At 39.6% G+C, this 14,191-nt stretch overlaps 1 protein-coding gene across 7 annotated transcripts in view; it reads left to right on the top strand.

Annotated features, from left to right (window-relative positions):
- Window positions 1-7,610, top strand: part of plekhm3 (pleckstrin homology domain containing, family M, member 3) — a 48,588-nt gene extending 40,978 nt beyond the window's left edge. For 6 of the 7 annotated variants that reach the window (XM_032567752.1, XM_032567748.1, XM_032567753.1 and 3 more), the window contains 2 exons: window positions 1,183-1,340; window positions 2,963-7,610. In XM_032567752.1, the coding sequence (XP_032423643.1) occupies window positions 1,183-1,340; window positions 2,963-3,125 (321 nt within the window). In that variant the 3' untranslated portion in view covers window positions 3,126-7,610. The remainder of the gene's footprint in view (window positions 1-1,182; window positions 1,341-2,962) is intronic. The other variant, XR_004339916.1, reaches the window with a different exon arrangement.
- The last annotated feature ends 6,581 nt before the right edge of the window (window positions 7,611-14,191 follow it).

The raw sequence follows: 14,191 nt of genomic DNA, 5'->3' as shown, positions 1-14,191 counted from the left end.
TATTTTTTTTTCTTTAAAGTTGCAAAGTTTGCCATATTTGCCATAATATCGTCATGGCAAAAAAAAAAAAAAAGACAGGACTTTAGTATAGTTAATATTTAAAGTGCCCTCTTGATATAGCACCCTTTATACAAATAAAACTAGAAAATTAGCATTTCCATGAAAAAATGAAGTGTGAATGCTGTAGGCTGAGGGTTATTACTGAAAACCGCAGAGCTATTTGTAGTTAACAGAACAAATGCTGAAATGTAACAAGCAGAAGCCGGAGAACAAAGTAAAAAACAGTCGTCTTCAAAAGCAAAACATTTCTGCTTAAAAGCTTTAAGTTAAAGCTAAAACTCGAGTTTAGCGGTTTAAAAATCCCACGTTATTAATCTGTTGAATAATTTGAACAGTGAAGAGATTGAGTCTCTCTGGTGCAGTAAAAACACTGTGTAGCTATTTAGTTGACATTTAGCCGACACTTGGCTAATATTGGCTATTTAGCTAGCGTTAGTTGTAAAAAGCTCATGTAATCTTGAATGTTGTAAGACGTCATAAAACAGGAAGTTAAATTAGAAGGCAGCTAACGGGATTGGTCAAACTTCACCTGCTTTTCTGAATGTCAGAGAAGAAGGAAATCCAGAAAACGTTCAGGTGATTGGTCAGATTTGCGGAAAAGCTGCGATGACGACCCAAAATTTGCAAATTGGGAATGAGTTTGCATTAACAGGTGTGATCACAATTTCCTGCAGGGACTGTTTAAGGTATTTTCCCTGATTAGTTTGTGAGTTGTGGTGGAGACATAGTGTTAGTTGGTGACTTTTGATGACATGTAGGTCATCAGTCAGGTTTTCAGCAGGAAACTTTGCTCTCTGGCTGGGCACACAAAGGATGATTTATGGACACCGCAGATCTTTTTTTGGTCTGATGAGTGATACGGTTTGCTTCTTATCTCGATGTTTAGTCTGCCTCATTGCACAACAGCAATCAAAAGATTTTTTCTAAAGAAAGCAGAAGATCACAGCATTGTTCTCCCTGCTGTTGTTCTTCAAAGCATATTCCCCAACTGGGCTTGTTGACTTCAAGCCCAGAGCTGTTGTCATAATGATATAGTGAGCCGATAGACGATTAGAAGGCTTTTAACATTTATCGGCGTTACATATCGCTCACCCCTCTCCTCCATTCCCCCTCTTCCTCCAGGTGATCGACGGGAAACTGGCCCCTTTCCTGTCCAAGGTGATCAAATTTGCCAGCTCCCACGTGTTCGGCTGCAGCCTGTGTCGAGAGAAGGGCTTCATCTGCGAGCTGTGCCAGAACGGACAGGTCATCTACCCCTTTCAGGAGAACGTCACGCGAAGGTACCGCATCCTCACGCCGGCTCCAGAGCCCTCGACTAACCCGGAGAGGTCGTGTTCAATCACGGTTTAGACTTGATATAAGAGGTGTTGATAGATCCCACATAAACAGTTTCATCGTTACTGCGAGCTAAAATAAGAACTGACTTGATTTCACTGATTATTTATCATCATAAACTTCCGATTTCACTGTTTTATACTGAAAAAAACAAACAGGACGTTTTCCTCTGGCCGTTAAGATGTGATAATCAGCGTGGACGTGTCGCTCCTAAGCTTTCGCTCTGCGTTTTGTTCATAACACCGGCTGAGTCAGAGGGAGAAGGGATTTTCCTCGACACAGTCCAGAGCCTCGTCTTCATCACCGAGAGTCAAGAGAGAGACAGACAGCAGAGAGATAAGACCTGAACAGGAGCAATTCCTGAAAGACGCTGAGCCATGGCATGGCACACACACACACGCGCACACACACCCCTTCACACCCAGCTGTTGAGCTGAGTGTTAAAGTGTGAACTGATAACAGCTGGGTCTGCTGGCCAGTAAGACTCGGACAGCGGAGAACGGGGCAACAACTAGACCCAGGTGGTCTAACTTCATCTATTTACTTTAGTTGTGTTTAAATAGGAAGCCATATTTGTAGTTTTGACAGTGCCGTAAGATCACGTCCAAAAAAGATTGCCACGAAACTTAAATAGAAACCTTTGAGTCATTCATACTGATATTCATTTTGTAAAAAAAAATTGGCAGAAATGGCATAAAAGTTTTTAACTTAAATTGATTTGATTAGACAGTGGAACTGATCAACATTACTACAATTCATAGCAGTGCAAGTATGCAGGAATTAGCACAATATTAAGATTTCAGTCTTTGTCCTAAGACTGGGAAGCACAAAATGGAGTGTGTGGCATGGATGTATGGATGTATATATTTAGACATATGTAAATGGAAAATTAATTAACCTATGTTTATTTATTTTTTGATTTAATAATGAGGGTCCAACTGAAAATATGGTATGAATTTATGGGGCAGGAGTTCATAAGTTTCTTGCATCTTCCTACTCCTTTTCAAACATGTTACGATTATTGTACAAAAATAATCTTTGTCTTTTGCATTCATTGTAAATGGGTACACAACTGGTTGGCTTTCAACCAATTGTTGAGATTCTTTTTAAAGAATTTAAAATATGATTAATTGTGATGAATCAATGGTTGAATTCATCATGATTAATTGCTATTAATCTGATTCATCTGATTAATCCGAGTAATTGTTATTAATCACAATTCATTTGGTTAATTGTGAGCAACCGTGATCAATCGGATCAATTGTGATTAATTGGATCAGTCGTGATGAATCGATTGTTGAAATAATTGATTTCTAATTATTCTGATTATTTGATTACTAAATTAGTAATCAAATAATTACTACGGTATTAGTACTTATTAAGTACAGCATCCTGACTAAGACATGCAATTTGCCACAACAGCACAATCAGAGCAGTAATTAGCCTGAAACGATAAAAAAATATATATACAAATATAATCATGATTAATCGGATTTATCATGATTAATCGGATTAATCGGATTATTTGTTTCGGCCCTGATTGACCTCAGTGTTTCCCGGCTGACAGGTGTGACGGCTGTGGCGCTGTTTTCCACGCGGAGTGTCGACAGAAAGCCCAGCCGTGTCCCCGCTGCGTCCGCAGAGAGCTCCACCACAAGCGGCCGTCGTCCTTCTGGTCGCCCGACGACGACAGCCCCGGCTGCTTTCACCTGCCGTACCAAGACACCTGAGGTCCGCCGCCGCGAGCGCAGAGGCCAGGAGCAAACGTGCCGGCATGCAGCCGCCACACAGGACAAAGGGCCTGTGTGTTTTTTTTTTTTCTTTTGTTTGTTTGTTTATTTCTATTCCTGCATCTGCAGCTTGGAGCTCACTGCAGCTTTTTGACCACAGGATGGATGCAGCCGTGGAGCTTCTTGCGTCGTTCTGTACGGAGGGAGAAAAGAACCGAATGCTGCGTAAGGCTCTACAGGCCCGAGTTCTCGTCACTCTGTAGTCACATCCTCTACTCCCCATCTTCACTTACCTCCTGCTCCAGGTTAAACAATAAATCGCAGCCGATGACACCGGGAAGTGGAAGCGCAGAAACCTGGCTGCTTGTCGTAACCTCTTAGAGACGAAACTGTTAGTCAGCACACAGACAAAGCAAAGCACAAAATCCGCTGCTTTTCTTTTCCCCGACATGAGGAGCCTGCTGACGCTTTTTAATTAATTTATTTTTCATCCTAGATTAAAAAATAACAGAGGAAAATGGATTAATCTATCATGGATTAAAAAGAGAAACAAAATATATCTGCTCTTAAGGGCTATAAGCCTTCCGAGAATATTGTTGCACTCTGTAGCCTCTAAATTACGCAGAGAATTAGCCATTAGAAATCACATAGTGGGGGAGTTTTGTCTGTTTCTGGTGCTTTTAGGTATCATGAAGGTTGCCTGGCAGTAATATTCCTCCTCCTCATTCCCGGCTTTAAACGGGTCATAAGCCGTCCTGCTGAAAAAGTATGAAATATGGTGTAGAAAAGATCTTTTTTTTTTTTACATTGAATTCTACTTAGCAATAGAGTTTATCTTTCGATTTGCCACATCGGAACTTGTGTTTTTGTCAAATTTTGAATTCATTTTATTTTAAATATCCCATTTTCCTTTGTGAATTACCGACAGGATCCCACAGAGAAACGCAACTCATTCCGAAATGCAGAATTTGTTCTTACGGCCACCAGACGGCTCCATCAAGGTTCAAAACTGGTCCTATGGGACCTTTAACTGGGTACGGCTTAGAAACCACAACAATCATTAAAACCTCTTTGTTTTTTCAATTTCTACAAATAAAGACGTTCAACTTTAACAAGTCTAAGTTGGTCAAGTTGCCAAAAAACGGAGCGAAGTTACCTATAGCACACTGTGTTTTGTGCGCAAATGTCCAGATTGTCATAAAAGCTGCAGGAAAAATAAGGAGATGTTTGGCCAAGAACAGAATTTATCTAGAAATCTTGTTTTCACAAAAAAAACATTTACACTTTTGGGAGAAAAGACGGTTTGTTTCTAATATTACATTTCAACTTAGACATTCATTGACTAGAATGTTGTGGCTGATTCCTTAACTTTAGTTTTCACTCAAAATGTTTCTTCCAACCCTTGATTAGCGTGGTTAGCTGAGCTAGCTTCACCATAAAGCACGAGTTTCTGTATGTAAATGATGATCCTTACCTTCACTCTGAGCCAAAATGCTATCAACATTTCTGACTCCATGACAAATAGAGGAATTTTGCGGTAACATATTCATCCTTCCTGTTATCTGCTGAAAGTATCGCTCTCTCCCGCAGCCTGAATTGAAAGCAGATGTGTGTCGACTTGTTTTTGAAAAGGGCAGTTTGCTTTTCAATAGCCAAGTTAGCAACCTGGACTCACTGATTGGGGGAAAAAATAAATACATTTTTCATATTTTTTAAGTCAGCATTGAAGCGTGATTGATCTGAAAATTGTTTGAGTCCGATCTCCGGCTGAGTTGTCGGTCCACAATCTACACTTATTTATTAATAAGTCAAAGTTTAAAAACAAAACATTGTATTTAACAACAATGTTCAGAAAATGTCCCGATGATTTCTGGTTGAACTGAAACTTCGTTAAAAGCGACCGGAGAGCGGAATTGAATTATTTTCTAATTCAAACAATTAACATCAAACTTCTAAAATGTGTCTGTTAGATGTCTTAAACCTGCAAAGCAACTTAAATGAATTTCTAAAATGTCTTTTTAAAGACCTTTGAGGATAAAATCGTTTGACTAAATCTGATTTGAAAAGCTTTTGACAACAAAATTTGATGAATCTGCGACCTTAAATCATTAAAACGGAAATTGATCAATTCTTTAGTCAGGAAGAGGTCTGCATATTTAAATAAAAAACAAATTAAGGAACTTCTTTTGGGATTTCTTAAGGAGAAGCTGGGAGAAAACAACCATAATGTTTATATAAATGTATTAAATGATTAATAATTGTCACACATGCAGGTGACAGTAACCAGATTTGGACTTCTTTGGATTTTCTCTCCTTTTGTTTCAACCAGCCTTTCTTGAATCTTCCTGATTCATTGCTTAGATTTTTAACAAAATATTTTTTTTTTCACTCCCTCTCCTCCTGTAAATGTAAAAGCACAACGACTTGATTATAAAATTCACTGACTGCGCGTTTTGTCCCGACTGGAAGACAAAAGGTCAATAATTTACTGGAGCTCCTCTCACGGCTGCCTCCGCCTTCCCGCTTCCTCCTCTGTGATTCTACTTCCTGTTGTGCTTTGCTCATGCGTAGCCTCTCAGACCTGACGGCGGCTTTAGTTTTTAGCATCTCTATGCAACCTGGATGGCCTTTCATTGCCCACCTTTTCCTTTTTTTCACATAACCCAGCAGCTGTGACTCATGCGGTTTTGACCCAGATTTGGTGAAAGCTTGAGCAGTTTACGTCCAGATTTATTTTTAACACCGCATTTCTTTCGGTTGATTAATTCCTTGACAACGGAAGAACATTATTTTAACGACCCAGCTCCGGTCAGAGAGGCAGGAACAACGTTGGATTTTTTTTATTGCAGTAGCAATTCCTGTGAATCCACAACTTGTAGGAAGAGATGGCTGGACTTCTGCTGCTCTCAGGCTGATACAAATAAAAACTTAACTGCTGGTACCACTGCTCCACTGAGTCTTTAGTGCCGATCTCTCTGCCGTTGTTTCGTCTTGTTTCATTTGAGCCATAGCAACTTGTCAGCTCGAAGCTGGCTGATGGGAAAATCCTATTTTTTGTGGCTGGCGAGAGGACGCTGCGCGTTTTGCCGTTTTGTATCTTTGAAGTTTATGACACTTCCAACCCAACTTGCTTTATTTCGACTCCGGCAACCAATATTAGGGTCGTTTTCATGATTCCAGTGAAAAATAATTACCTGACAGAAGTCACTTTGTTAATTTAGTTTGATCAGGAATTCATAATCGGCCTTATTTTATTGGTCATTTGGCCCAAATGGGGATCGGAAGAGGGAATAGTGGGTAGTACAAGATTTTATAAACTCTAGAAAGAGTTAAGTTATACATCCGATTTATGAATTTATTGATAAATGATCACTGTAATCCATGACAGGAAATCCCTGCAATGATTAATAAACTGCTGGTTTGGGATGTAGACTTGAAATTGTGGGTTGCCAGGTGCAAAATGGAAGAAACTAGGAACAAAATGACAAAGAATAACTACAAAATGGCCGACATGCTTATTTTTCCTTAAGGTTTATGCTTTTTTTTCCTTTTTTTTTGTAGTTTATTTGTTGTTTTGAAAATAAAGTGTTTGATTGTTCCTCGCTGAATGTTCATGCTACAAACTTAAAAACCTTGTTTTGATTTTTTTGACTACATTGTTCCTTTAAGTTGTGTTAATTTAGTGCTCGGCAGCCTGACAGGTTTCAGGGAAGCTCATTGTGTGTCTGTGTATTTATTTACACCAATTGAATGCAGCATCAAAACTTAAGCCGTCAGCACCAAACTCTAGTTTTACTTCTGGCCGGAGCTCATTATTCACAGCATTATGGAAATCATCAGTGTTCCAGCGAAATACGTGTTTGTGGTGCAATTAAATCGCCACGTTTCAGTTTTATCCAGAACAAACAGGCTTTCTTTAAATGACCAGGGTGTGTTTTTTTTGTTTTCCGGGTTTTTAGATCTCAGTGGAACCTCACATGGACGGAGTTATTGTAAAAAAAACACAATGTTACAAACTAATCCTGTGTATTTCCCAGGACGGTAAAGCTGAAGGACCTGCAGTTCCCCCGCACTAAAGTTGTGCATCAGATCACTTTATAAGTTATTTCATTTGTACTTGTTGGCACATGTTTTGTGTTTTTCTTGCCATTTCTTTAACGTGCGTTTGCTTGATAGTCTGTCCAACTGGAAATTGTATTTGATTCCAATTTCTACGGATAAAAACTAGATTGTTTTCAGTTTGCAGCTGAAGATGTTTCAGGCGCATCTTTACAAAAGCTATGATACAGTATTTAAGGAAAGTAGACGGACTGAACCTCTGAACTTTTTTTTAGGTGGTTATTGTTTTTGTTTTGTTTTGTTTTTGCGGCCAAACTCTTATGCAAGCACAAGGAGTTGTTTTTTGATCGAAGCAGCTCGCCCTCATGTCTGGTTCTGTGTGAATTGACCCACTGATGCCAATAAAAACTAACTTATTAATAGCAACTGGGTTTTCTGTGTTTTTAATTCTGATTTGTCGCTTTAGCTTCTGAGATCCCAATACGTTGTTGGTTTATTTTTTAATCATAATAATAAGTGAGTTAACAGCAATGCTATTTAGATCATCTGACTGTATTTAAGCAAGTTGCCTCAAAGATTTTAGATTTGCGAATAACGAGGTCAAATTTTCAGTGTTGCAGCTGAATACAAAGGTCAAGTTTAGAAACAAGTGAAATGTCCTATTTTAGAATAAAAATGTCTGTCTCTGATGGCAACAACTGAGAAAGGTAAGTTTTACACCTTTATTTTCTTTATTTGCTTATTTGTGTCAAACATTGGTGCAATCTTTCTATGACGATGCAACTAAAATCACAATGTTTTCCCATGGAAGTGAACAATTTTCAGGCCAAGATTTACCTTAAGATCATTTCTGCATGAATAACATAACGAACAAATGTGTAATGTATATTGATTTTAGTGGCTTCTCTGTGTTTTACGGACAGTCGAGTCGACGCACACAGTTGTAGTCAGAAAACACGTACTGGTAATACCACTTACGGCCACTAGGGGCAGTGACTCGAAACATTAAACAGTCAGTTCTTTCTTCTACCATTCATTACAACGAAATTGGGACACATAGAGTGCAACAATTAAGAACCGAGTTTCAATGAGATAGTTAAAATTCCTCTATTGTAGCTGTTGATTAAACTCACAATGAAAAAAAAAATCAACATTAAGAAATAATAGTTTAAAAAAAACTCAGCTGTGCCTCTATTCCAACAGGAAAAACGCAACTCAGCCTTCTTGTTTAATTCAAACTTTGTTTTTTTGTTTTATTTCTTTTTTTTTTAATAATCAAAGTGTGTAGAAACTATTCATTGTTAACCCAGAATGTGTTTTTTTCCCCTCTGGAATAAATATGATAGACAGGAATCCATTAACCCCAGCAGCTGTTCAAAGCGGCATTTAGAGACGGAGTTGCCCTGGATTAGCAGTAAAATGGATCACCGATCGACAAATTTGGTGCGTATTGATGATTTTTGATTATGGCACTTCTTGACAAAATGTAGTGTTTACTGCTTGTTTCACAATTGGTGACTGTATAATGGGAAGCCCTTTAAACGGCCTTGTTGCTGAATTCAAACGGTGACTGAACGAGGATTCAAGTCATAACACACACTCTGAAATCACTCTGACTGGTCTTTATTGTTGATTTGGATAGTATTGGGTGTGTATTAGACAGTGAGAGACCATTTTACCTCAAAAACGATATGTCAGAAGCAGGAAGAAAATGGGCATTTATAAGGACTGGAGCCGGACGGTGATGCTGGATAGTTGGGTCAGAGGTTAAACCAAAGCTGAAGGTTTTTAGGTGCGTTCCTAGTGGTCAGTATCTGGTCCAAGGGAGGAAATGTTCATTGGTGGCCAAGGCTCATTCCCAGTTCGGATAGAAAGAATACACTTCACTATTGGTTGCATTTGGAGCTGAGAAACATTAAGGATGTCCATGGTGAGTCTGTCCACTGCCAAAAACGCCAACAAACGATTACGGTTAGTTGTGTTTGTGTGTCATTTACCTGAGGAACACGAGGTGCCGCTGTGGGGAAAGGGCAAACCAGGTGGAAACAGTGTGACTGTTTGTGCGACTGAAGCGTTTTGTCAGATTACAGGTATGCTGTGATGGGGGGGAAAAGGCCTTCCCTGATGATGGTGGCTTCCTACAGCAGAATAAGACGCCCCGCCACCAGAGCAGCAAGGATGTGGAGCATAAGTTTAAGTTGGTGACTTTCCCTCCAAATTTCCCCGATCTTAATCCAATCAACCGTCTGAGGAATGTGTTGGATAAACATGTCCAAACCATTGAGACCCTGCATCGGTACTTCCAGGACTTTAAGGATCTGCTGCCAGCGTGTTGGCGCTAGCCACTACACCCCGACTAACAGACCCGGAAGGAGTCCATGCCTTGATGGGTCAAGACTGTTTTGGCAGCAAAAGAGGCGCCAACACACTATTAGACACGTGAGCATGATGCTATGCACTTTTGTAGGTGTGGAAATGTGAACGCCATTAGTTCTTTAAACGGAAAAAGTCCAACATGTGTATATTAAAAGACAGGATGCGATTTAAATGCCCTCGTCTGTGAAGCCCAGACTCCAAGGTCACTGTTTGCTCACGTTAGCGCGCGTTTGCCTGCCGTCTTATGAGCTCATCTGGCTCAGCTGAGGGCGGAAACATACATCTATGTATATATGTGTGTGTGTATGTGTGTGTGCGCGCGTTTTCCCAAGGGAGTCTGGACATTTTCTGAGAGAGCGGCGGGCTCGGGAGGCCGAACTGTTCGCCTTTTATGTACGTCGGGCAGCAGCCGCAAATTGAAGCTGAGTGTCGACCGCGCTTAATTGTCATCGCCAATTAGTGCATTGTGGGACGGCCACAATGGATCAACTGTAGCGAGCAGAGCGAAGTCCTTTGTGCTTCTCCAGTGGCCTGCGAGCCAGTCAAGACTCATTTGAGGGGCCCGGTCGACGGCGGAGCAGAAATGCCACCCTAAATGAAAACAAAAGACAGTTTAAGGAGGAAAAAGGGGGATGAAGGGAGGAAAACGAAGGCTTTGGGGGGCGGGGGTGGATGGATGTGGACAGCGGTTACAGAGGAGGGAAGAACGGGACCAACACACATACACACACACACACACACACACAATGTCGCTACATTTTAGTGAGCTTCTGCACAAAAGCTGGCAGGGCCCCAGTGACCTGGTTATTCAGGAGCTTCATCGGCCGAATCGAAGCTTTCAGCAGGTTGCCACAGAGCAGACTGGTTTCAACCATTGCTGCAATGTATTTATTCTTAAGTACAAATCCACTATTTTGTCTGCTTTTACTTTGAAAAACCAAATCTTTGCCATGGAGGGGTATCTCAGGCCGTCACCAAAGACTCGGCGTTTGTTTTGTTTGCTTCACTCAAACAAGTTCCAGGTCTCTGCATGTCGCCGACGCGAGTGTGGGAGGGGGAGACAAAACCCACTCGGCACACTGGAGCTCAGCTCTCATGTTCAGACTGCCGAAGGTGCGTTCAGGTCACACAGGGTGTGAACCGAAATCCACAACGTGGGGCCTTATATTTGTGTTCAGCTGAGTCTTTGTCTGAAATAAAGCCCGTGACTTTGTTGACTACAGCTGCTGCATGCTGTGGAGTTCGCCGCCACCACCTTACCATACGTAATACAGATTGTTTTCTTCTTCTTCTGACTCACTGTTCACTGCAAAAAACATAAAATCTTATCAAGTATTTCTGGTCTAGTATCTAGTACCAATACCTTAGCACATTTGAAATAAGACAAATCTAACTTAAAAGTAACTTTTTAGCAAGATATAGGCGCTTGTTTTAAGTAAATAATTAATTAATATTGATGAAAAAAATATTTGTTCCATTGGCAGATTATTTCACTTGTACCAAGACATATTTCCATGTTAGAAGTTAACATGGGGAAGTCCTTTTTCATCAATATTAAGGAACTATTTATTTAAAACAAGCACCTATTTCCTGCTGAAAAGCTACTTTTAAGGTAGTTTACTTTATGTCAAGTGTGCTAAGATATCTGCACTAGAAACTGGACCCAATTTACTCGGTAAGATTTTGTGGTTTTGCAGTATTCTTTGATAAAATAGTCAGATCTAGGTCTGACTCCAACATGTTTTAATCTCCCATGTAGCTCTGGCTGTGTGTTTAGGGTTGTTGTCGCCTTGAATGGGACTTTCCATGGGTTTATTTCAGCAAACCATTAATTCGTGACACTTTTCCATTAGGACCAGTTTTCTCAGTGGTCTTCATGATGTTGTTTCTTCTCTAATAATCCTCGAAGGCACTTACAGAAAAAAAACCAACAAAAAAACCCCCAGACTCATCCTGGGATTAAATTGCACACAAGTGGAATTTACTTTTCATATTTTTATTTCTTAAACAAATATTTTAAAGCCTTCTTAGTGACTATTGTTTTCACAGAATATGTGGATGTGTTATAAATGTTCAAGACTGAAAAAAGCAAAACGATCGATTGTCTTGGCTTAAATGTTTCAAATTAAATGTGAAGGATTAAAATAGGGTTTAGCTCAGATGTAGCAAGTGGAGACGTGCGTGTACGACAGGACTGAAACAATTAATCGTCATGAAATTATCATTAGCTAATTTCGTGATCGATTAATCGTTAACTGGGGTGAGCAGACTCTTAAAAAAAAAAGCCCATTTCCTGAAAGAACAACACAGTCAGAGCAGTAATTAAGCCAAAACTGTCCAAGAAAGTATGCACTTAAAATAAAAAAATAAATAATCTTTTTCTGTAAATCTGTTCTATTCAGAACTCAAGTGGCATGTACCGTAGTTTTATCTCCATCTTGTTAAATTCTGTAAGAAAATCTCATATCAAGCACATTTTGCCATCAAATTACAAATCAGTTAATCCAAAAAAAGGTATCATCGGATCAGTCGTACGCTGTACTGATGCTAAGTCAGGCAGAAATGTCTGAGCTTTTCACATGTTGATGTTATTAGTCCTGTTTTAGCTGCAGCTACGTCCTTTGCTACAAAAGATCGACTGTTCCCTGCAGGAATGCTACGCTGTTGTGTTTTAGGCAATAAAATGTTCAAATCTAATGAGATCTTACATAAAAAATCTGCCAATTTTTAAAAATCCGATGAATCGATTAACCGTCTGAATAATTGATAGATTAATCGATAACTGCTGTTCCCTCTCCCGTTTTAGTCATACAAACCTGGCACTTGAGAGAATCCCTACATCATAATCACACGTATGTTCACACACATCCTTGTCTGTACGGGTGTGTGTGTGTGCGTGCGTGTGTTTGTGATTCCTTTCAGGGTTTAAACACAGAACTCTCCACTGTTTACGTTTATCTGTCAGACTGACCTGAGCGAAGGTAGATCAGGTCTAGCCTCCTCCTAGTTGATACGCTGAGCACACACACCCTGACTGCTCAAACACACGCCAACACACCTTCGGAGACCTTTGTCCCCAAGAGAGCGTTGCGACCTTTGTCTCATGCGGCGGCGAGAGACGCAGAGAGCAGAGGTTCGGTTACTGAGCGCCACAGATTTAGTTTTCTTTCAGTTTGCCTGGTTGAGAGTCACAGATAAATCCTCTGTAATCTGTGTTAGAATACAGAGGATTGTATGAGAATAAACCCATTTGTTTCCTGTCGGTTTATAGACCAAACGGAGACGAAATAGGACAATATTTCAAATGTCTTTCTTTAAAAAAAGTGGAAGATTTTTGTCTTCCCCCTGATTTTTGTACATGTTTTCTGTGATTGTACATTATCTCTATAATGAAGCTGGATCCCTGATCAGCAAATGCTTCATTTTTTTCCCCCTTTCTTTTCCATATAAAACATGATCGACTGGGAAATAATCTGGCTTTCATGTCTTATCTTAAATCAGTGCAACTTTGTAACATCTAATAAAAATACCAAAGGACCAGTAAAGTCACAAACAACTGCTTCATCTATTTAAAAAATAAATAAATAAGTGGTTTCACCTGAGTGAAGAGCTGTAGATATGAGTTTTGTAGAGTTTCAAAAGTATCTTTTGCTCTTTTAAAAGGTGAAAAATGACGCTGAGTTTACGGTACTCTAACAATGCATTAATTACGATTGCAACACAAAGTCTGTGTGTTGCAGTTGGTTTTGCTTTTCTGATGGGAAATTACCAAAAAAAAACACATTAAAAGACCTTTGAGCAGCTTAAAGAAGAATGATGTGGTTATAAGACAATAAGGACTGTGTATTAAATATATATCATAGACATAACAACCCTAAACACATCTCCGTATGGTCAATTTATAAAAATCCCACTTTGCAAAAAAATAAAATAAAACGATTTTGAATTATAGTCTCTAGATGTGCACAGTTCTTCACATATAGGAATAATGGTTTATTCAAATTATTCTTTTGATTTTACCAACATGTTTTGTTTTTTGTTCTGATTGGAAGCAATGCTGACATTTTGGAGTCCCGATTTGAACCTGAGGGCTCTCAAGATTAGGGTGATGGTAAGGAGACCTTCCAGCTTTAAACATTTACCTCCACAGATAAACTGAACAAAATACCAGTGGAATCACACCAAAACATGTTTCCCATTTGAATTTAAATGTTATTGTCCTGCTCTATGAGTAACTTTGGGGCCTAACTGAACATTAGGTAGTAAGACTTTCTCAAATATAGCATGTAGCATCTATTTACTGACTTCAAAGCACCATGCTAACGCAGCTAGCACAGCAATGATTGACAGGGGTGAACTGGCTAGCAACATACAGTATATCTTCAAAGTGTGACTACCATCTATGTGCTACAACTAAGAACACTTTCCTGGTTCAGGAAACTCGTGTTTCAGAACAAATACTTTGGCAAAGTCTGCATTAGAATACATTTTAAAAAATAATGCCACATTCTTCTGTCAGGAAAAAAATATATATGCAGGACCAAACAACAAATAATAGCGTCATTTTCCGTCTTATGTTTGTGAAGGTGTCAGACACTCTCGTCAGGTGCCTTTAGGCTCCTCTGGGAACT

Source organism: Xiphophorus hellerii, chromosome 7 (assembly GCF_003331165.1).
Source record: "Xiphophorus hellerii strain 12219 chromosome 7, Xiphophorus_hellerii-4.1, whole genome shotgun sequence".
In the NCBI taxonomy this organism is placed as follows: Eukaryota; Metazoa; Chordata; class Actinopteri; order Cyprinodontiformes; family Poeciliidae; genus Xiphophorus; species Xiphophorus hellerii.
Note: the sequence above shows the minus strand (reverse complement) of the source record. Positions and strands in the feature narration are given on the sequence as shown.